General features: G+C 32.3%; 2 protein-coding genes across 5 annotated transcripts in view; both read right to left on the bottom strand.

Annotated features, from left to right (window-relative positions):
- Positions 1 to 22,946, bottom strand: part of Trpgamma (Transient receptor potential cation channel gamma) — a 369,660-nt gene that overhangs the window by 145,409 nt on the left and 201,305 nt on the right. For both annotated transcript variants that reach the window (XM_074169989.1, XM_074169988.1), the window contains one exon: positions 3,519 to 3,756. In XM_074169989.1, the coding sequence (XP_074026090.1) occupies positions 3,519 to 3,756 (238 nt within the window). The remainder of the gene's footprint in view (positions 1 to 3,518; positions 3,757 to 22,946) is intronic.
- On the bottom strand, positions 9,243 to 18,001 carry LOC141480144 (uncharacterized). Of its 3 annotated transcripts, XM_074169986.1 has the most exons (7): positions 17,673 to 18,001; positions 15,511 to 15,689; positions 15,216 to 15,424; positions 13,418 to 13,476; positions 11,798 to 13,363; positions 11,191 to 11,375; positions 9,243 to 10,236 (listed from the first exon to the last, which is right to left on the bottom strand). In XM_074169986.1, exons 3-7 carry the CDS (start codon positions 15,327 to 15,329, stop codon positions 10,001 to 10,003), a joined length of 2,160 nt encoding a protein of 719 aa, XP_074026087.1. In that variant the 5' UTR covers positions 15,330 to 15,424; positions 15,511 to 15,689; positions 17,673 to 18,001; the 3' UTR covers positions 9,243 to 10,000. The 3 variants fall into 3 exon arrangements, with proteins under 3 accessions (XP_074026087.1, XP_074026086.1, XP_074026088.1); XM_074169985.1 differs by lacking the exon at positions 17,673 to 18,001 and having other exon boundaries at positions 15,511 to 16,148; XM_074169987.1 differs by lacking the exons at positions 9,243 to 10,236; positions 17,673 to 18,001 and having other exon boundaries at positions 11,234 to 11,416; positions 15,511 to 16,148.

Here is a 22,946-nt window from a genome sequence, read left to right as displayed (position 1 = left end):
AAAGAGAAAAGAACATATTAGATTTGTTTGTGAGAATTATGATATACACATCATTTCAAAGATTCATATCTCTAAGAGGGCTTTTGTTCTATTACTGCTTGGCTTCGGAAAATAGGTCCAACCGTTCAGAGAATATAGAACTTCGATACATTTCTGTAAAAATACAAAAGTTCATTCGATTTGTAAAAAATCTATCTTATCTATAGTCCGTTCATAGTTTGTTGATAGCTCACTGCAAGTTTGACCCTCATTAGAGAACTGAAATACAGAGAGGACAGTTAATATGATATAATAACGAAAACCAAACTAAAACTGGCAGTTCAAGATGTTTTCGACTAACCCACCTTGTATCTGAAGAAATACAATACAGCTATAAAACTTTTAATCCGATTATGTAGGTATTTTGAGTGGGAATGAGTGACCAGTGTCGTAGAGTATATGATTAAAACATTAGTTACTTTAAATAAATAAATATATTAATATTCTTAAACTGTAGGTACTGTAAACTGTATTTTTATTTTGAAAAAATTTCTTTATTTTATTCAAAAATAATAAGTTACTTGCAATTTGTAAAAGATACATTCATTTAATTAATACCTATTTTTAAATGATATAAACTACGATTACTTACAAAACTATTCAAATTCAAAATAAACAGGATCATCTTCGGAATCCGAGTCGTCTTGCAGGTTAATAATTAGCGGTTGTGTCTCTACAGTCGCATCAATTATATTGTCAAGATCCCACATTTTTTGTTCTTCTATTGCATGTCTTACTGCATCTCGCCAATTTTGTTCTGTAATATGTTGTAAAGACTCATATAACAATTCACGTACAGCTTGTATTTTATATGACGTATTTTTTCTGGCCACATAGCTTTTCATTTGTGCCCAAATGAGTTCAATTGGATTCAATTCGCAGTGGTAGGGTGGAAGTCTAAGGACTGTGATGTTTCAACTACGTATTTCTTGAACTTAGATTTGTGTTGCCGGGCAATTTTTAAAAGTTCTGCTTTAACCATTCCATCTTCGTAAGGCAGGGACTTATTCCGCAGCCAGTCAATGATATCCTGTTTCTTCCACGCAGTCGTTGGAAGTATTTCAACTAGTCGTGAATGATAAGGTGCATTATCTAATACTATAATTGAGTTTGGTGGTATATGTTCAATCATCTGCTCAAAATACTCTTCGAAAACATCAGCTGTCACCTCCTCGTGATAGTCTTTTGTGCTTTTGGATTCAAATTCCAACAAACCATGCTTAGCAAATCCTTTTTCACTGCCAATGTGAGAAACTATTAATCTACTGCCTTTACCAGAGGGTGGGGAAATACCAGTAGACCAACCTTCCATAAAGGCTTGCCTGGAGCTTGATATATTTTTATCTGTCCAAATTTTTGTGAGAGTATGACCTGCGTTTACCCACGTTTCCTTCAGCCCGAAATTTTCGTATAGATCTTAGATACTTTCTTCTCCAACATATTATCTCTTCCCGGTCAATCAAAAGTGATTTTCGGTCTGATTTCTCCCACCGGAAATTTAATTCTTTTAAAACTTGCCACAATTTGGTTCGTCCGACATGAGGCAAATCCGGGTCGTCTCTAACTTCTTGTAAATTTTTTTTTAAGTTGGGTATTTCTTTTTTGTAAAAAAATTCGTGAATTTTCCTTCGAATACCATTTTGCCAAATTCATCAATTTCAATAGGTTTTCTCCCCCTCTTTAAGTATTCGTTTGTATTTGGGTTAGCTATACCTTTTTTTTTCTTTCTGATAGGAACCTATATATTGTTGACTCCCCTACGCCCGTCATGTTGGCACAACTCTTGATTATGTTCTGAACAGTGTTTGTGGGATTCTGAGAAACCAGAGCATCGTGAACGTTCAAAACAATAGTCTTCTCTCTTGGTGAATAGACAGACTTACTGACTGTACGCAACAGTACCGGTGTAAAACTTGATGATGTTGATAATGATGACGAAGCCATCGCAAGCAATCAAACAAAACAAGCAGGAACGGAAGGTACGTTTATGTTTGTAGGAATATGAAAAAAAGTTACTCACGCACTGCACAAAATTCGCAAAATAAATATTAGAGACGTTAATTACTGCCGTAGACGCCGAAACAGCAACGAGCCGTAAATTAAATGCGATTAAAAAATGTACTAAACCAAAAATTATTTTCGTTCGTAACAACTTCACCCTTTCAAGGCAAGTTTCGAATATAAACTGAAGCTTTATATTTAATGAATAAACACATCAGGAATCTCCGCCTATGATTTTACGAGTTTTACGACCGTTTTATGACTTGAGCTCTCATTTTGTGCTATCGACAAATTATGAACGGACTATAAATATTGAAGACTATTTCCTTCAAAAAGAATGTTTGCCGTTCAGGAATTATCGGGATTTCGCTTGCTAAAGATTCGAATTGGTAAAGAAAGAAGAAAGAAATGATGAAACTTTATGTCACAATAATGAATGCTGAAGACCTGTTGCTGTGCTATTCAACCGGCAGCATTCTAACAGACATCTTTCTGTGAAACTTTTTTGCTACTTTTGCGAAGTTAAATTGTTTGAAAATAAAAAAAAATACTATATAGGTAGCAGTGTTGGATAGTATGTTTGGTATAAGAAAATTGGTCACTACTAGGGGTGTGTGTTGAACAGTATTTTGAGAGATAAACCGAATCATTATTTCAAATGTTGACGATGAAACCAGCAGGTGAGTTATATGTCAGATTTTGAAATGAATTACGTGAAACCATTTGCACACAAAGGTGCTGGTATGTTATCGATACGTATTACAAATTGAAATTGTAGAAATTCTTATTTTCTTTTTCAGATTAAAAACGATACCTAAAATTAATAGAGCTTATAGTTTTTCCAACATTTGAAATACCTTAAACCTCAATACCAATTATTTCAATTACCAACTGGTCTGTGAAGGTTTACTTGTTATAACTCAAGGACCTTTTTTTTCCTGAAAATTAATCACGTCTCATATATCTTGGTTTGATCCAAAATGCTATAGACCATACTCCCACTACAGAATAATTCTTCCGAAAGATATATTTGAAATGATATGCCATCAAAACGGTTATTGGAGGTTGTTGGAATCACACGTTAAAAGGTAAGACCTCGTTAATCTTTAGCACAAGTTTCGACTTCTTAGGGATGTCGTTCCTAGGGGTGCGACAGCTGGTTGACGAAAAAATAGATTTTGAACAGATTTTTTTTGTTGGATAGGACAAAGGTGTCTTAATGGAGTAACCTTCTCGTTCACCCAACTTAAACCCTTCAGTTTTTTATGTGAGGACACATAAAATCGAAATGTATCGCACTCCACCTGACATATCAGAAGACCTGTGATGGCAAATCATTAATGTCAGTGCTCCAAAATTTACCACAGTACCTACTTTACGGAGCAATAGTTTTTAGGTCTAAATTTATCCCCCTTACAAAAAGAAGTTTCATATGATACACTGTTCGAATGCACAGAATTTGCATAGAATTTGCTTACATGAGGCTCTCCCTTCTTATGAATGGTTTCTTCATGTTCCAGTAGAACTTCTACTGCCTCGACAAATTCTTCCGAAATAGCATGGAGTAGAGCATCTTTTGTTTCAACACGGTGCTCTATGAGTAACTCCACCATTTCCAAATTTTCGTTGTCGATGGCCATCAATAATGCACTTCTACCCAATGGGTCCACACAATTGATGTTGATGTACGCTGTTTCTTCGGCCCTTTGAAGTAATCTGAAAATGAAAGCTTTTTTGTAATATTTATGATTTTAGATGAATTCGGCAGATACTTGATGAAAATATAAACGTATTCAAGAGTATCTACTCTTTTAGGATATTTTTACATAACTGTTCACTAAACTCAATCACCCATTTCATTAAATGTGCTAGACACGCCTGAAGAAACCTATAGTGCAACGTAGCCTGAATAAGCTTTTGTATAGCGTTGCGGGTTTTTAAACTGTTTTTCGAAAATATCACAACAAAGCATTGTTATACGAGTTATTATTGAACACGGTGATTTTCAAAAATTAAAAATTTCAATTATTAAAAATTGAAAGTCATATTCAGTAATGACCGATGAAAAAATAATTATTACACTGAACCGTTTCTTGATGAAAATTAATAACACTATCCATGATAATAATTATAGATTGGTATATCAAACTATTTTACAATGTATTTTATATATCAGTTGGTAAATACAAAACCCAGTCAGAAAAATAAAACAAGTAGTTTGAAAAAATAAATACAATACAATGTTATTGGAAAAGAAAGTTTTTGGCTTTCTACTACTCCATCTGATAGTAGAAAGCCTAAAACTTTCTTTCCCAAAAAAAAATTAATCACTCCTAAAAATATAACCCCTTCAATTCAAATACAATGTTACTTTCAATAAAATACATAATTTATGAATATTTCAATCAACGGCATTTTATGCCAAATCCTAATTACATGAATGATTCTGGCAAAACAGGTAGATTTTGAAAAAACAATTTCAATAAATTATTACAGGTAATTTATAAATATGTTGATTATTGACAATTTATGAAAACAAGTTTGATAATGGTGGGTGAATAACTTCTTGATGGACATATGAAAAAAAATTGAATATTTGCGTTGATTGATTTCCGGAGATTCAAACAGGTTTAATTTCTGTTCTTGATTTTCTGTATGTAATATATCGTAGTCCATGGCAAGTGGTTATCTTCAGTTCAGAACTTTTTTAATGTTCTGAGATTATTGTTTTGAAATTTCTTGAAGTTCTTCCTATATAAACTTTCTGATACGATACACATGATAGTTTGTAGACGCCTGATTTGTTATCTTTGTTTTTATGTATATGTCTACCCGAAGAGTCGATAGTCTTACATGCTTTTTTGCTTTTTTGCTTTTGTTAGTAGCCTTTTCGTTATTTCATCTGCTAATTCTCATATATATGTGAGTGTTTCGCAGGTGTTAGAGTTTTTCAATGTAGGGGATACTTAGTTGATATCATGTTTGAAAAGTTTTTTTTCACGGATGAGATAAATCATGTTTTGATTGAAGTTGTTGTTCAGTACAATTTCTTTCTATCTAATAAAATTTCTTATTGACTGGAAATATTATATAACTAATGACATGTTCCTCACTCTGAATCTGCGATCTTATATCAAAAACGCTGCCTCTTTTTATCAGGGTATTGAAATCTTGAAAAAGAAGTTTTTTATGAATTCAATAGTTGAATAGAACTGGCCGATACTTGATGAAAATCCATATTGAAAAACTAATTAATATAGTTTATTGCCGTTCATTTTTTCTCTCTCTCCCTCTCAGATGCTTCGCTCTCAAGCAGTCTCTGCATTTACTTTCTGGAACATCTATATTATCACGTAACTACGGTAGACTAAGTTGTAGAAAACTACATCCTGAACAACCACTCTGTTTCCAATTTCAGCCAATCCATTTAAAAAAAAAGTCAGGTGAGTTGATAAGCTGAAATTTTCAACTTTGTTCATGGAAGACCCCATGTACGAGCGCATCCGTGTGTGGCCGCAGAAGTGAAGTGATCTCTCTGGGGCTTTGATGTGGTACTTACAGAACGGAGTCCAACTCGGGGTAGAGTTTTGGCCAAGTGCAGCGGCCACTCAAGAAGCTTTCTGAGTGGCCTATGCGTATTGTCTGATCTGTGCTAGAAAGTCAGACCTCGTTAATCCATAGTTCGCACCAGCGTCCGCTCCTGAGGGTTATCGTAGTGAAGAAAAGAACTCTCACATTTTATTTTATAGCAAAATTGCTAATGAACCAATAAATAGTTCATACAAAGTTATTGTTTTGGCAATTCGTTTTATTGGCATTCAAATTTCCACTTTTCCCATCTCTATGTCAACTTTTTTGATGGTGACACATGATAACTTGAACACTTGGTGGTAACATTTGACAAAGTGAATTGTTCGGCTTATTTTCATATTTTTGTTCGCAATTGAATACAAACTCAAAAAAGTATTTTTTTTTCTCAGATTTATCATCGGTGTATTCTCGAAAATGAATACAAAATGGAAGAACTGTAATGGGGTTGAGTTTTACATAGAACTGTGTTTTTCTGATAACTGAAATTGCTTTATTTCTCGATTTTTTACAGTTTCAATATCAAATGACTTGGTAATGAGGGTGGCTCATCTCATCTGGAATGCACTGTATCTCTTCACGAATGCATATTTTATGTCCAATACTATTCGTGAATATCTTAATGGAACTCTTGTAATGTTTTCATGTGAAAAACATTCTCTTCCCAAGAGCTCATCAGTGTCAGTCAAGAAAGTTATTTATGTGTGCCAAAATAGAACTGAGTGTATTGGAAATATAAATGATTTCAGAGTTTATTCAGTGTGGCGACATTTGAGTAGGATTTCTGCAAAAAATTGAATTGAATGATACTTGTTTTACTGATACGATATTTTTCTTGATATATATTCCAAAAATAACCACTACTAAAAAGAATTTTTGACAGCAGTTACCTAAAAATATATTATTGTTGGCTACTTTTGCACACAATAGTGCGAAGAAAGCAAATAAAACGAATTGTCAAAACAATTATTTTATATAAATTATTTATTGGTTCATTAGCAATTTTGCTAGAATATAAAATTTGTGTCGATAGTGTTAGTGGAAACTGAATATCATACACTTTGATCATACATTTTCTATCACTAACAGTTTTCGAAATGAACATTGAAGGTGGCCACTTCTTTTCAATAGTTTCATTGTAGGAATATGAACATCACAGAGAACCCCTACCATTGATGAATTACATAACCTGACCATAACTTTTTTCTATTCTTCATCCACATTCGATGAAACAAATGGATAGATGATTGTTAAAAGTAAGAGTTTTGTGTTCTCTGAGAGTGGATGGACATTTTGGTGTGGAAAGGGACGTCAGTTCGTCTCATGAGGATGTGTTTTCACCATTGATATTGTTTGAATGGTACAAAAAAGAACTTGAGTCCATTGTCTCATGATGAATGAAACTCCAGCTGGAGAAGATGGGAAAATCGAATTCGATGAACGGAAACAACCTTAGGTTTGCTGAGATTTCATGTCTTTCTTGAATATTCTTCGAAGTGCTGGTGAGTTCCTTCTGTTTCCATGGTATTCTGTTTTGATATATTTCGAAAAGTACAGATATTTCAACATTCAGGACAAGGAGTGATTGATGATGATTTCATTTGAAATATTTGAAAAAAATGAACATTTCAATCTAGCAGATCACTATTATAATCTTCATGCGGTTATTATTCACTGTGGTTCTGGCGTTGAATCTGATCATTATTACGCATTCGTCAAAGACGAAACGGACTGGTTTGAATTTGACGATAGTTGTGTCACAAAGTGTTCTGGCGATGTCTTGAACTTATTGGAGCCTCTGGAGACACCCTACATTTTGTTTTATGAAAGAGAAGACATTGGTAGATCAAGGTCTTCAGACTATGTGGTGCTGCAGGTTTTCCGGGTTTTCCTGCTGCTGAAAAAGCAAATGCGCCATTGGAATCAATAAAGCCGCCCCGGGGCGCTAATTAATTTTTGTTGTTTCATAACTTCATGCTTTGTATTACTTTCTTCTTCAATTCATCTTTGTGAAGAGAGTACATTGTATATATGGAATATTATTTTTCAGTTCCATTCTAAGTTCTGATGCAATTAGTTAAAAATATTGCTTGTTCATTTTGTATAGAGAGTGTCCCACTTCCAATGAAGCCGCTCCCGTGTTTGTATATTCCTTCTCACTTTGGAGAATTAATAGACATGGTAAAAGACCAAAACCTCGACAAAGAATGTTCAATGTGTAGCAGCATATTAGACAAAAAATGTTCACTGTGCAGCAGCATATTCTTTTTTACAAAGATTAATAAATGTAATTTTTTTTAATGGAGGTTTATATGAATCGAAACAAGTTTTACATCAAGATTCAGAATAAACAAACAAATATTTGGATAATTTCAAAAACTGATTATAGAATTTTGAATTGAACGTGTTCCCAAAAGAGTTCTTTTCTGATTTTTAGTTTTGAAAAGTCTTTGTTATCTGATGGTGGAAAAATACGTCCCCTGAATTTCAGTGAAGCACGTGGTACTACAATTGAATATTCAATTCAAACAAAAGCGAAATCATGTGTGACACTGAAAAAAGTTTGAGAAACAAAAGAGAAAATATTCAGTAGAAAGTACGATTTTCCCACACAATGAATTTTTCAAATCTTTCAAATATAATTTATTTCGTGCCGCTTTTCGTAATGCTGAATATAAACCCTACTATCATTTACATCGACCCCCCTGCTAATTTTGGTGAAAAAGGAAACTTATCACCTCGTAAAACAACTAAGTATTTTCTTGTGAAATGATTTCACGAAAAATTTTAAGGATATTAAGTTCAAAACTCATCAACAAAGCAAAATGCATTTAAGCTAGAACGTGTTGAATAATTGAGCTTTTGGCCAATGACTAAGAAACGGATACCTGTGCATTTTTTCATAGAATACCCTGTAGCTTCGTTTCGGACGGCAAAATTCATGAACTGTTTTGAATTCTGGAAGTGAAGGACTTGCTCAGAAAAGTAAAATTTTGTGAAAGGCTGGAAAATGTCATCCATCTGTGATCGAAATGTTCATTGGAAATGGGAACTCATTCATTTATGATAAACGCAAAATAGACACTGAACTCAAATCATTCTCGTTTAAAGGAAATTGATGACCTTTCATCATTATTTTTCCATGGTTTAACGTATTGTTTCTACTCTATTAAATTGTTAGGGAGAAATAAGAACAGGTATATAATTTCCGGATTAAAAGATAACAACAAAGAGGTAGTTGAGTAGTTGAAATGATGTCATTGTTTTATTGAATAATTTCTTATATATATATATATATATATATATATATATATATATATATATATATATGCATTTTGTCTTATGCACCTCCAAATTATATACTCCACTGATCAACTCGCCTCCAAATCGGAGGCGAATTCGACAAAATCGGAGGCCAAATGGAAACCATGTGTATATTCCATTTATTCGCATGTTCATGTCACACATAGTCATATAACAAATTTTTCACAGGAGGTGAATTCGATAGATATACACATACAGTTACACGATTGGGTTCATCAATCCCTCACACCGGGGCGCCACAATCTTATACGCTTATGGACCAAAAATATTGTTCAGTGAAATAAGCCTCCACATGGCCATCATACCAAATGAGCTCCGAGAATTGGCAACGTGGTCCGAACATCGTTCGGAGGTAGATTGGTACGACGAGCTTGTATATGTATATGTTAATAAAAATCAAGACAATTTTATAGTTTTACTCGAGAGCAGGACCAAAAGGATGAACTTGGGTGTATACATTGCATACTTAGCTCTGTTCACGCGTTAGCCATTTAATGTTACCAGAGACAAAATCATTGTCTCTGGTAAAATTATTGTGAAAAATGTTCCGGTATTTTTTTGATCAAAATATTTCATTTGCATGATGATATTTTTTGTTTCATATCTTATGAATATTAAACACACTTTATTAAAAATCGTTCTCTCAGAACTTGAATTATGCATTTTTCTAAAAATATGCACGATATCTCCTCATCAATTATATTCATGAAACAGAGTCAAGAAACATATGTATCTATGTGAAATAATTACTTTGGGAGAATTTATTATTGATGGCTTGGATATACTTTCTATAACAATGAAATGATTTCAAAAACAGCTTTGCTAATTCTTCGAGTAGTTTCCTTGTGACACTAAAAAAGCGAAATACTATGCTTTATTCATTCTTGATATCTCATCAGTTTCCAAAATAGAACAGTCATAAAAAACAATGAAAAATAAAATGAACAAGTTAAAAAAAATTTAGGTCTTTTGAGGGTTTTTAGTATGTCTCAAACGATATTGGAATTCAAATATCAAAACAACAATTTATCATAAGAACAGTAACTCATCATTTATTTCTGTAGATATTGTAGACAAAAGTTTTCACTCGCAGCCAATCTTTATTATGAAAGATGTCAGGATGTCTTTGAATCAGTTCTAGACACTCATCCTTTTTCGGGGGTTTTCTCAAATCAATACTTTCCTTGAAATGACTCTTAACCAGGTTTGCTTGCTCATCAGTCCAAAGAGTTCTTCCTGTTATTTTATTTTTTTCTGTTTTCGTATTTTGTTTTTGATGTTTCCCTGAAAAAATAAATAATTGATTCATAACAACAGTTGTTTGGTTTCAGATGAGTAAATATCCGAATTACACATAAAAACTTTCTGTCTAAAATATAATCTTACATAAAAGAAATTTTGAATATTTTTCAATGTGCATCCCAGAATTAGATATATTAACTGCAAATAATAATGTTTCGCTGACACATTTGGGTGGCATCTTCAAAAATCCTAGCTTTTTAACAAAAACAATATCGATAGATTATGGAAAATCTAGAAGAATAATAAAGTCTTGCCTTATCTGTGTGTGTTAAAATGTGTTTTACTGTTAACCAACTATCGCCCCCCTACGAACGAAAACTCTCGGAAATAGAAATTTGTGCGAGCAGTGGACTAACAGGGTCTTACCTAATGCATAAACGTATCAAGTCACTAAAAGCGTAATAAAAAAATCAATGGAAAAAATATCGCAGTAATTGACAAAACAAAAGTAATTACGAGTCAAATTTCAAGAACATAATTATGAGCCTAGAAAGAGAAAAATTTTCCTTTGAACTTTTGAAAAAGCCCACTAATTATGTCGGCGCCAAATTGCGGTTTTCCCAACTAGTAGTACACCAACTAGTAGTATGCTATATATTATAACTAGTCAATATTGGTAATCCCTAGATAGGGATTAAACCTATATTCACAACGGTGGAGATTTCATACGCGATATGAATCGTTGCCGATAACCAAGCGGTTATATTCTGACATGAAAAGTAGTGTGGAAACCTCTGGCATAAACTGAAACTAATGAAGACAATTTTCCATATGATTGAACTAGGGCACAAGTTACTATCATCTGGAAATTAGTTAAGTCACTAAGATTTTGGTACAGTATCGAAAAATGACAAATATATAATATATATCAAATCATAATCAAATCATGAACGAATCAATAATATTTATCGCAGATTTTAAAAAATATTAAATTACCTTGAGGTGCAAATAATTTCACATTTCCACATTTGTTCTCTTCATCAGATTCCTCCTCTGCTACCTCATTTTGAGGATCAATATCAATTTCCATTAGGGATTTACCTTTGTACGTGTCTACTCCTCTCTCCATAAGTAGCAAAAGTTTTGATATTTTTGCTGTTTGGTAAACATCTTGAGGTAACCTATATTTCATTAGTTTCTCATAAAAATATGAAATATTTATCTAAAAACAAACTTTTTGTATTCAATTCTAATCATATTCATGTTCATTGATAAGCATAACATGTTATGGACTCGACATACAATTTTTAAGATAATACAATACACAGAATGAACCATGGGCGGTCATAAGGCCGCCCATTAATTGAGTACAAAATTCGTACCGTTAAGAATCCTTCAATGTATTATATTACTAGTACGTGAATTGCTGCATTTCTTTTTCGAATATTTTCCTCTCTCTTTAACACAGACGAGCATTACGCCCGATTTGACACTGGCCACGTCTCATTCTGTGTACTGGACATACGATTATATTTTTTTAGTTATTGTCATTGTGAATTTCATACTTATAAGCAAATATTTCAAATGCAGAAATCAAACTTACTTATAGAACTCATTATGGGTTTTCTCGGTATGTCCCATGAACTGAGCAAATTGTTCTGTCTCCTCTCTATTGAGGTTTAGGATTTGCATAACAGTAGCAATTTGTTTTCTCAGTTTATTTGATGAAATATATTGGGGAAATTCCAAATTTGCCTCTTTTGCGAATTTACGTATCACAACATCTCCTCTTGTCCATTTGGTAGTTCCAGGGCATCCAAACAAGTACGGATTATTTTGAGGAACCAAGTGAGTTTCTAATCGAATTTTAATAAACAAATCTATAAAAGACTGTAAATGTACAGGAAACAAAATAGCCACTGGTCTGCTTCCCTTTCCTCCTGTTACAACCCGTTTGTAGTACTTTGTCAGAACTTTTTCAGACTCTGTTAATGCTCTCTCACATTCCTCCTGATCAATTGAATTTATACTCTCAGTATAGGTGGTGAGTTTGGTATACTGGACATCACCAATTCGTTTTCTATTAAACAGGATAGTCAAGGTTAGTGAAGCTTCAATTAAATATTTCAAATCCTTTGTATTATTGGGATTTGTCTCAAGAGCAACTACCGCTTTATGTGCTATATTTGTTACGTATTCTTTGAATTTGGTTACATCACGTGTTGAGGGTAGTAAAACGGGTCTTTCCCACTGTTTCTCCTGTAAATTTTTGAAGGCCAAACTACTAACTTCTGTTGTCCATTGAGAATCAATTAGCTCTTTAAATCGTTTAGTATTTTTCAGTATATCTTCTTTGTTATCATAAATAAACGATGGATCTTCTTTCAAAATCAGGCGTATGAAAAGATCACACACTTGTTTGAGTGAAGTACCTATATGGGCTGATAAACTTGGTGAACGATAAGATTTTGTATCTGCATCATATCCTCCGAGTTTCTTGGCACATTCTATCACCAAATCGAATAATTTGGGTTTCAATAAGTCTTTTAGGCTTAAATTTGAATTATTTGACAGTTTTCGGAATTCTATGAGAAATCTCGCTAATTCCCGCATCTTATTTGAACAGACGGAAGTAATTTGTTCTCGTTTATGTTTTTTCAAGTAATTATCTCCGAAATTACATATCAGTCTGTCTGTTTTTGCAACCATAGAAATTTCATCTGATTTCATTCTTGAAAAAACCTCTTCTTTTACCCGCAGTTTGTGTATTGTATTATTCTGATCTATACTACAAGCAATCAGAGTTTGGGATGCAGCTAACTGATTCAATGCACTATTGGTGTTACTTGAGCTTTTAAGAATGCATCTTTTCTTATGACGTGAGAGATAATTTTTTGAGAGTAATGCCTTACACCTACAGCATGGGTAATATTCTTTATTTTCAGTATTGAAATCATATTTAGGATGAATATTTCCTTTTAAAAATTCTGTGAAGTGTCCATCATTTCTTATCAGCCCTATAATTTTTTTTCTTTCTAAATGTTTTTTAGGATATGATAACATATCCCTAACCTCCTTACAGTCAATGTGATTCCTCTCTAGATGACGTTCAAAATTAGTTACTTCAAACAGACAATATTTACAAGTAGTTTTTTTCTTTTTTCGCTTGCTAAAAAATATATTTCAAAAATATTTGAAAACACAAATTAAAATAAGAACTCACTTCCAAGACTGAGATGTAGACGAAGATTTAACATATGACTGGTTTTTTTCTTTCAATACCTGAAAGAAATATTTCTATCTAAAGGGTCGATATTTGAAAAAACCTAAATTAGACGTAATAAAAAACATTTTAATGTTACTAAACCGAAACAAAAGCTTCTTCAGGGATTTCTAATAATAAACCTATGTACACATTGTATTTATAATTGATTTATAGTAAAATTATTCTTTTGGTTTGGTTTTATGGGAACCATATGATATGTCTTTTTTTACCGTTGTTAGTGAATAATTTTTTAAAATCATAATTTTAAATTTTATTTTCGAGGTTGTGAAATTTTACGGATTGAATACTTCACCCACTAAATTGAACAAAGAGTCAAGCAATGCGTACATTCAACAAAATTATGTATCGAAAAATAAAACAAACCTCCAACAAGAGATCCGTACAAACTGATACGGGAGTAGGTAAACTTATGAAGCCGCAGTGTTTTCCGGAGATTTGAAAGAAAAAGACATTCCAGATGATTTTCAAGCAAAAAAACTACCCCAGTGGTGTATCCATTTCTTACAACTTTTTAAATTTTCTCAGAAAAAGTATCGAATTTTTCTTCCGATATAGAGAAATTATAGCAGAAAAACCTCAACTTGAAAGTTTTAGAATAACTCATGAACCATATGGCATAAATTTTGATTTTATTTCATTAGACCACCTTGTTTGGATGAAACTAGTTTTGTAACATAGACGAATCTTTATATTACATATAAAATATTCAAGTAAATTATTTCAAACCAAGTTATTGAAATTCAAAAATCAAATACTTTCAAAACTTTTCAAAAACACAAACGTAGGGTAATAATAATAATGTTCTTCATTTGGTGTAGGAAATCCTAATATACAAACATTTTTCCGGCATCTTCATATTAGTATATAAAAATATATAGTATAATTACTAACAAAATATTCAAAAGTGACGTACGTGCCACCATACAACGTAGTTCGCAAATCCGTTAATATTATTATAAATTGTATTTCAATATCATAAGGGGTTCTCGAGAAATATTGGCCTCTCACAGAGACTATTGTCTCAATTTGAAAATAAAAAAATTATCAATTAAAAAACAAATATGCTTTTTCGCGATATTGATTTTTCAATAGTGGATATTTTTCCCATTATATAAGTATTATTTTAATAGCATTAATATAAAAATAAAGTTTTGAAAAATTTAAATAACATTTTTAAATATTATTAATGTCGAGTTCAGTTTTGTACCATTTGATATTGACATTCAAAAAATTAAACGATTTTTATATTTCATCATGCAAAATGAATGATTGTGGTGAATATATTTCTCATATTAGCAAACATTTCGTAGGGAAAACTAAGTGATGATAAAACTTACTGAAGAGCCTGATTGAAGCATAAGGGGCAGTTTTATATGGCTAATTATATTCACACTTGGTAGTTTTCCAGTATCTGTAGGAAATTTATTAAAAAAAATAATTTTCAACATTGACTGATATATGTATGTTACAATTTCAACAATTGAACTTGATTTAATTCATTATGACTAATTATTTACACTCACTGAAGTGCCGCAATTTTTTTCCAAACCAACGTCACTTGTTTTGTCAATTTCATTAGAATCGATACAAAATTGTGGTACCTACAAAATATTCTCCTGTATTGAATTTAAAATAAATAAATAAATACTGGAAGTTATGAATAGTTAATATAATTCAAGAGTTCCACGAAATCAATTCGAATTAATTGATTTTGTCACTGAGCAATTATACTTACCAAAATATCACCAGCTTTTTCTGAAGCAACATCACCTATCTTGTCAGTTTTAGGTTTTGAATAAACTTGTGGTTCCAACAAAATGCCCCAGCTACAGTTTATTGATTTTGTCATTGAACAATTATACTAACCAAAGGATTAGAATCTTTTTCTAAATCAACATCAACTATTTTGTCTATTTTGGAAGAGTCGGTATAAGTTTGTGATTCCTACAGAATATTTAATTTGCATTAAGTATATTAAAAATCACCAACTACGCTATGAACAGAAAAATTATAATAAAAACAATCATTACCTTTGTCATGGTGCATGGAAGTAAAAAATATTCGTTCGAATTAACATCAGCGGTATAAGAACTCAAATCAGAATTCTGATCAGACATATCTGACGGAAAATAAGGTGGATCCTCAAGTGAGTCATCCAAATCAAACGAAACATCCAGTGATGGAGGAGGACTGCTTTCGTATCCATTATCTACACAAGTAATACTTATTACTTTCAACTTTCAGTTACTACATAATATTCAGTTTTGTTATGAACATGTATGTTCTATATACGGTTATCTACTAATTATTTATGTGGTTAAAAATATGCATTCCATGTTGTTCAACCACTGATATTTTTAATTATATAGCGGAAACTACATCCAAAAAATGAGCTTTCATGTGCTATTTACCAAAAACAATAATGTTTCATTAAGAATATTATTTTTAACTTGAAATGAAATTAAATCTTGCCTTTTTTTATTTTTCAAACCCAGAATATCAAAAGCCTCCATCAGTGGAATTATAAAATATTCACAAAATCTCTACATTCTTTTCAGAAATGTTCATCCAAATTAATAACCTTCTCATTAGTCAGTGGGCTATGCTTGAAGACATGCAGTAAACAAATCTGAAGAAATGAACTTCAAACGTTCAAGCCCGTCTTGAATATACCTACACAGTAGGTTGAATGGACTGACGCCTATCAGAAAACAACTACTCCCCTAGCTAATACCACGAAGGGCGTTGGATTATATTCGACAGGCGTCAGTGCGAGAATCTTCACAGAAAATTTCCTGCACATGCAATTGGCAATACAACTGAAAGAGTCGACCTTCAATTCCGGTTTCTGGCTCATTAGCCACTCGTCAGTGCAAGATAGTGGCCGTAATCGACCTAAAGTCAATGATATTCCATAATTGAAAATCGGAATTCTTTCAGAATTCTATCGGATATAATCCAACGCCGTTCGTGGTATTATCCAGGGGAGTAGTTGCTTTCTGATAGCTATATCCGAGACTGGCTTGAACGTTTGAAATTCATATCTTCGGATTTGTTTACTGCCTGTCATCAAGCATAGCCCACTGACTAATAAGAAAGATTGTCTTCCTTATTCAGAACAATCTGGCAAATTTCGGATATGTAGTTGGTTAGTACTTCGTCCACTAGATGGAGTGGCATTTTGTTGTTCCCTCCAACTTAGGAAGAGGAATGAAATACTCTGAAAGTATTCCGATTTTCAAATATGGAATATCATTGACTTTAGGTCGATGATGGGCAATATCTTGCACTGACGAGTGGCTAATGAGCCCGAAACCGGTCTGCAAGTGTGTCCGTTCCAAAATTGAAGGTCGACTCTTTCAGTTGTATTGCTAATTGCATTTGCAGGACATTTTCTGTGAAGATTCCTGCACTGACGCCTGTCGGATATAATCCAACGCCTTTCGTGGTATCAGCCAAGGGAGTAGTTGTTTGCTGATAGACGGCAGTCCATTCAACCTACTATGTAGGTATATCCGAGACTGGCTTGAACGTTTAAAGTTCATTTCTTCAGATTTCAAATCATTAAAATTTTTTTGCATATTTTATTTGATAAAAGTACATATAGTGGAGTCATAAAAAGCATCACCACCCTTAAGTTATTTTTCATGAGCAATAGTATGACGTTACGCATACATTCATTGGAATAAACTGAAGTAAGTTTTCAACAAATTGTTTAGTGAAATTATGATGTTTATCGTCTGTTTGAAAATAAAAAAAATATATCAAACTGCTTATAACTCGGTTATGACTAATTTGACTTTCTAAAATAAAGCAGGGTTATATAGTGTCACAATGTTGTTTTCATCAAAAAGTTCTGAAAATAATGATGCTTTTTTAATGTAAGTTTCATTTAATCTCCATATCTACTCTCATTCAAAAGCTTAGAGGGAGAACTATTTATTTCCGCACAATGTTGAGTAAATATATTGGTTGATTTCATAAGAAAGAGTGTAGAAAATATACTCAGTTCCATGAAAAATATTTTGAAATTCCAATTACAAAATATCCATCCTGCATATTTCATTTTCTTCTGATGTGGGTGAATCCCCTATTAAGTGATAATTTACTTTTCGCTGACAAATGCGGTAGTTAACCGCTCACTAATACGATTGCAGTAATTTTTTAAGGCAGATAAAATTATAAAACGTACCTTGCTCTAAGTCACTTCTATCATTACTACTAGGTCCCGCTTCCTGTGCTAGTTGGAGAATCAAGTTAGTTCTTGTATTACGTCTTGAAATGAAAAATAAACATCATTACAAGGCTAATAAGTAAAATGCTTTGCTTACCTCATTTTCACATAACGCAATAATGTAACTTTCCAGTTTAACTGATTTACCTCTTTACACAAATCTCAGCACAATAACCACCAAAATATTATGTACATACGATCTCACCTCCTACCACTTTCACTAAAATATATATAACGACAAATTAGGCAACATTGCAGGAGGCGTAGAGGACTTATTCTTGGGTGAAATATATATACACAGGAGGTCAATTAGACGATGAATATATGGAGGCGAATTATAGAGGAGAATGCATTGAAAAATATATATTTTTTAAACAACAATTTTTTACCCCTCTCCGGGTTTTTATACAAAAATTTGTTCAAATTTGTGTTTGACACGAATTACACTTCATAGAAATAACAAATCATAATGGAGGCGTGGGTGCCTGTTTGGTGTATGGAGGCAACTAAGATAGCCATGCATGTATATATATATATATATATATATATATATATATATATATATATATATATAAAAATATTTTTTCATTTTTCAATATATTGATCAAAACAACCTTGTGAGTTGTAATGAATTGGTTTGAAGCGTCTCTGTGTTTTCTCTTGGTAAAGCTAAAAACTATTTGTTAAGAAGGAATCGAGTCAAACCAGATATATTTTCTTATGGTCAAATTTCTTCCTTCGTGGATATTTCTTCCTCGTGGATATTTTGCTTCAATGTTATCAAATTGAAAATTAATCAATAGCAAATTCATATTTTTTGAGAACCAATATACAGTAGAATCCGCATATAATGAAATGGATATACTATGAGAATTATTTTATTTTTCATAAACCTACACAATTTTTTTCATTGGTACTAAAGAGTACATTAGTTCATTAGTCTTTTATTTAGCTGTTCGGATTCATATCATCGAACAAACGCGTATTGTTCGAAGTTCTCGGAAGTTACGGGCAACTGATGCCTATTAATAGCTCTCGTCTTCTTCGTTAAAATCATCTGCGTTTGAAGATATGCTACATTCTACATTGCTTCAGTTGGTTCCAGGCATCTTAAATCACTAGAATAGCATCAAGAACAGTGATCTTTGGGTACTTAACACTATTCCGCAGCCGTTCAGAAACTGGATCATCTTCAGGACAAGGTTTTTGCAACACTGATGTTGTATTTGGAGGCAAAAACACCAGGATAATGCTTTTCAAGTCTGCAATATGGTGATGTGTTGTACAGTTGTCAACTAACAGCAGGATTTTTTTGTTCTTTCTCGTAAGTTCACGATCCCATTCGAGTACCCATTTGGTAAAAATATCAGCCGTCATTGAGGCTCTCATAATTGAGCCTGTACGGCATTGACAAATGCATAGAATGTCAGCAGACTCAAAAAAAAGTAATAAAAATTTAAATTGCAAAGGGCTAACAAAAAATAAATGAAAAAAAAGATGTTACAAAGTTACCAATAAAAGATTTCATGATTCTATAAGGAATTTATCAAAATCGGATTCACATTTCGAAAGTTTTTTCTGACCTTTGAAGTTCACATAAACAAGCCCATTAAAAGTCCACGATGATTTATTAAAATGAGCACGAACTTTCTTGAACAAATTGAAGTTCTCAACGGTAAGCAGCTCTGTAATCATAATAGATGTTCCTTCAAGATTCTTCTTGTTGTTAAATATTACATTTCTAGTTCAACGGCGGCAAAATTGAATTACTAGTGGCCTTGGTTTCTTGGCTTGAGCAGTTTTTTCTCTAGTCTATATATCTGACTGATATCGTGTTTAGTGATATCGGTTCCCATTTTAGCAGACAAAAAATTCGGGATAATATCAAATTGATTTGAATCTCCCTCATCAAGGCCATGAATAACAAGATAATTGAAGTTTATTTGGATTTCAAATCTATTTACTCTTGAAGTCACTTCTAATACGTCTTTACGTAAAGACTCGAGATCATTTTTAAATCCATGAGAGAACTATTCATATTTTTTTCAAAGGAATTTAGCCTTTCAAGAAAAATTTCGATATCAAGATTGGTTGTAATTGCTGTTTGTTTTGTTGTGATATTACTCCTGATCTCTTGAAGTCCCTTCTGGAATCGTTCACTAAGCTTATCAACACGGCAGTTGAGTTCTTTTACAGTAATGGAACCTCCAGGTATTTCGAGAGGTTATAACACAGTTACTAAACGGTTATAAATGACAGTTCTGTATATATGGATGAGGAACAATTCAACCTAGCACTGACAAACTAATAAATTTGTTAAATGTATCGGATGTATGTATGTATGTTAAATGTATGTAATAGTAATTGAAAGATAATGTTTGCAAATAATTCTGACGATATCTGTGAAATGTAATTTTGAAAGTGCAATCAATCGTGATAACCACACCAAATTTATGCCAATTATTCATTACTGATCATCAGGGACTGATATTACTGATATCGTGAATATCATTTGATTGTAGCGAGCTGCCAACACAGCGATGGAAAAAATGTTTTGTATTGAATTAATTTGCACAGAATGTTCGAGAACAAGCAACTCAGTGCAACATATATTTTATGAAACATTTTCTTTTTTTAAGCTCATCCCTTCCTCGTACATAATACATATCTTTATATACAGTGTTCTAAAAAAAATTATTGTACCTATGTATAACAGATTTGCAGCCTTGATTTGAATAAAAAAAAACTTGTTAGCTTTCCAGATAGTAATTTAAATGGAATTGCATTCACATAAGTATAATTCAGAAAAAGCTGATATGGAAATTTTGAGACAATTAAAATTTTACTGCACTGTCCAATTTCAAATATATTCAACAAATTGATGGGCAGATACAATATGCGCCTCTATTAATCCTGTCGGAAAATGGAATAATTCATGAAATTAATTTTGTGTACATTTCGTGTCAGAGTCCCAATTATCTACTCAAATGCAATCCGATACTGTCTTCCAAGTTACTTGATAAAACATGTTTGGAATTAGTTCATAGTTCATTGGTTCCAAAACATATTATTTCTGATTTTTAGGCAGCCTTTCACTCTGCTGTAAGCGATATGCACCTGAAATTTAAAAGAGTTGGTTGCCAAATTTATGTCAGCTAAGCTTTTTGGCACAAAATATAAAAACATAGGCTTTGTTGAATATCAAAATTATGAATCTATAAACTAGGAAAATGGCTGCGATGTTTATTTGAATTGACATATTTATATCCTTATGAAGTTGAAGACTGTTTTGCCTTTAATATATTTGTAAATTTACCTCAAAATCACGAAAAACATGATTACTCAGTCAGAAATTATATGGATTATGTATAGCGTTACTTCGTTCCTTTCTTTGGAAGACTCCCTCATCCTTCTTTTTTTTTGTATCAAGATGGAGTAGTAGAAAGCCAATAACTGTCTTTCCCAAAAATATATGGATTATATCTTTCAATTTCCATTTTCTTCGTGGGTTGAAGCTTCAGAACTACATATTTATGCGGACCGTTCCATTCAAACATAAAGTTGCACTTTTATGAACCTCATTCTAATTTGTTCGAATTCATAGATGCATCTGAGGAATTTCAAACTGAAGCACATGTGAAATTACAAAGCGCCAAAGTATATGTAAAACGTTTTGATAATGAAATTACGAAAAAACAGGAAAATATCACAATGGAACTAGTGCCTTCAGTAGATTGCAGTTTATAGAATGAATATGAACATGCTTTTGATCAATTAATGAGATATCTTTGACTGAGACGGGTTATGTAGGAATTCATTTAGACATTTTTCACACCTGAATAAGAAAATGATTCGATTTTTATTGATATTTCATATTTTTTATCTATAAATTTTAGTGGATGAACAAAGAAACTACGAGCCCAAAATCCGATGTATTCCCTTGTGGAGCTAAACTCATCAATAAGTATCAATAAGTAGTGACAAATATTTTATTTTTGTTCACTTATATTTATATGGACCACCTACTGTGCACCATAGAATAGGTTTCTCATTCTTTCTAAAGTTACATTAAACATAAATTTATCAACATTGTATTTCAGATTTACAAAAGTTTTACTTTTAGGGTGTTTAACTAATTTTTTTCAATTGAGAATTACTTGCAGTATATAAAATCCCAATTTCATTAAAATATTCATATCAATATTCTCAACGTCATCCAACTGTGTCAATTGTTTTATTGAATATTCTGATAGCTGAACTTTCATTTATATCAAGACAGCTGAATAATATATAGGTTTCAGATACGTTCGAAACTGAATATTTCTATTCGCCAAGTTCAATTACAAAATGTTCAGACAATCATATTCATTCGAATATTTATTGAAAAAACTTTTGGCTTTCTATTTTCCCATCTGTATACAAAAAATGTGAGAAACTTCCAAAGGAAGAAATGAAGCAATTAATTTTGAAATGAACTATTTACAAAGATGTATAGAAGATGCATAGAAGTAACTATCAGATAAAAACTGAAAGAAAAAGTCCTCTCAAAATAACTACTTTCACATGAAAATTTAATTATACGAAAGAAAAGTACTTTCAAAACGAATATTTTATATGAAAAATGAGAATTGAAACTTTCTATGTTTTTACCACTTTTATTTGTAACTGACGTTACTGCAATTTCGTCCTACAAGGATATTTTCAAATCTATATATTAAACTGAAAATGATTGATTACATAAACCCTTATACAACACCACTGTATGTAATAATAGATGTAGGTACTTAACTTGATTGAGTACCTGAATTTTGTTTACCTGTGACAATGTGGATACGGTAATTTGAAAACCGGTCAGTCAACTAGAACGATTTGATCATTTAACAGGTTGCATCCAAAATGTTGATGCTTATGAATTTCCAAGGATTCCAAATAATTGAGTTTGCAACCCTTCCTTGCAAAATGCAAAATTTCCGTATCGTATAGATTCGGGAACTTGTGGTTGCATCCCAAGGAATGATTTGAAAACGTCGAATCATTTCTACCTAGTCTGAAGGGCCTTTCAAGTTCAGCATACCGTTTTGAGAAATTTCGACTACATTGACCCTCAATAAACACTCTTACACTCCGGACACTCAAGCTTATAAACTCCAGATTTCTTCAAAATGTCCACTTCATTTTTGGCAATTAAAAGGAAATGGGATAACCTGGCATATGCTCTGAATGACACTTCCA

The sequence above is a fragment of the Leptinotarsa decemlineata genome, unplaced genomic scaffold (assembly GCF_025532065.1).
Source record: "Leptinotarsa decemlineata unplaced genomic scaffold, Ldec_3_MD MMD2_P_RNA_scaffold_6, whole genome shotgun sequence".
In the NCBI taxonomy this organism is placed as follows: domain Eukaryota; kingdom Metazoa; phylum Arthropoda; class Insecta; order Coleoptera; family Chrysomelidae; genus Leptinotarsa; species Leptinotarsa decemlineata.
This window is presented reverse-complemented; position numbering and strand designations above follow the sequence as displayed.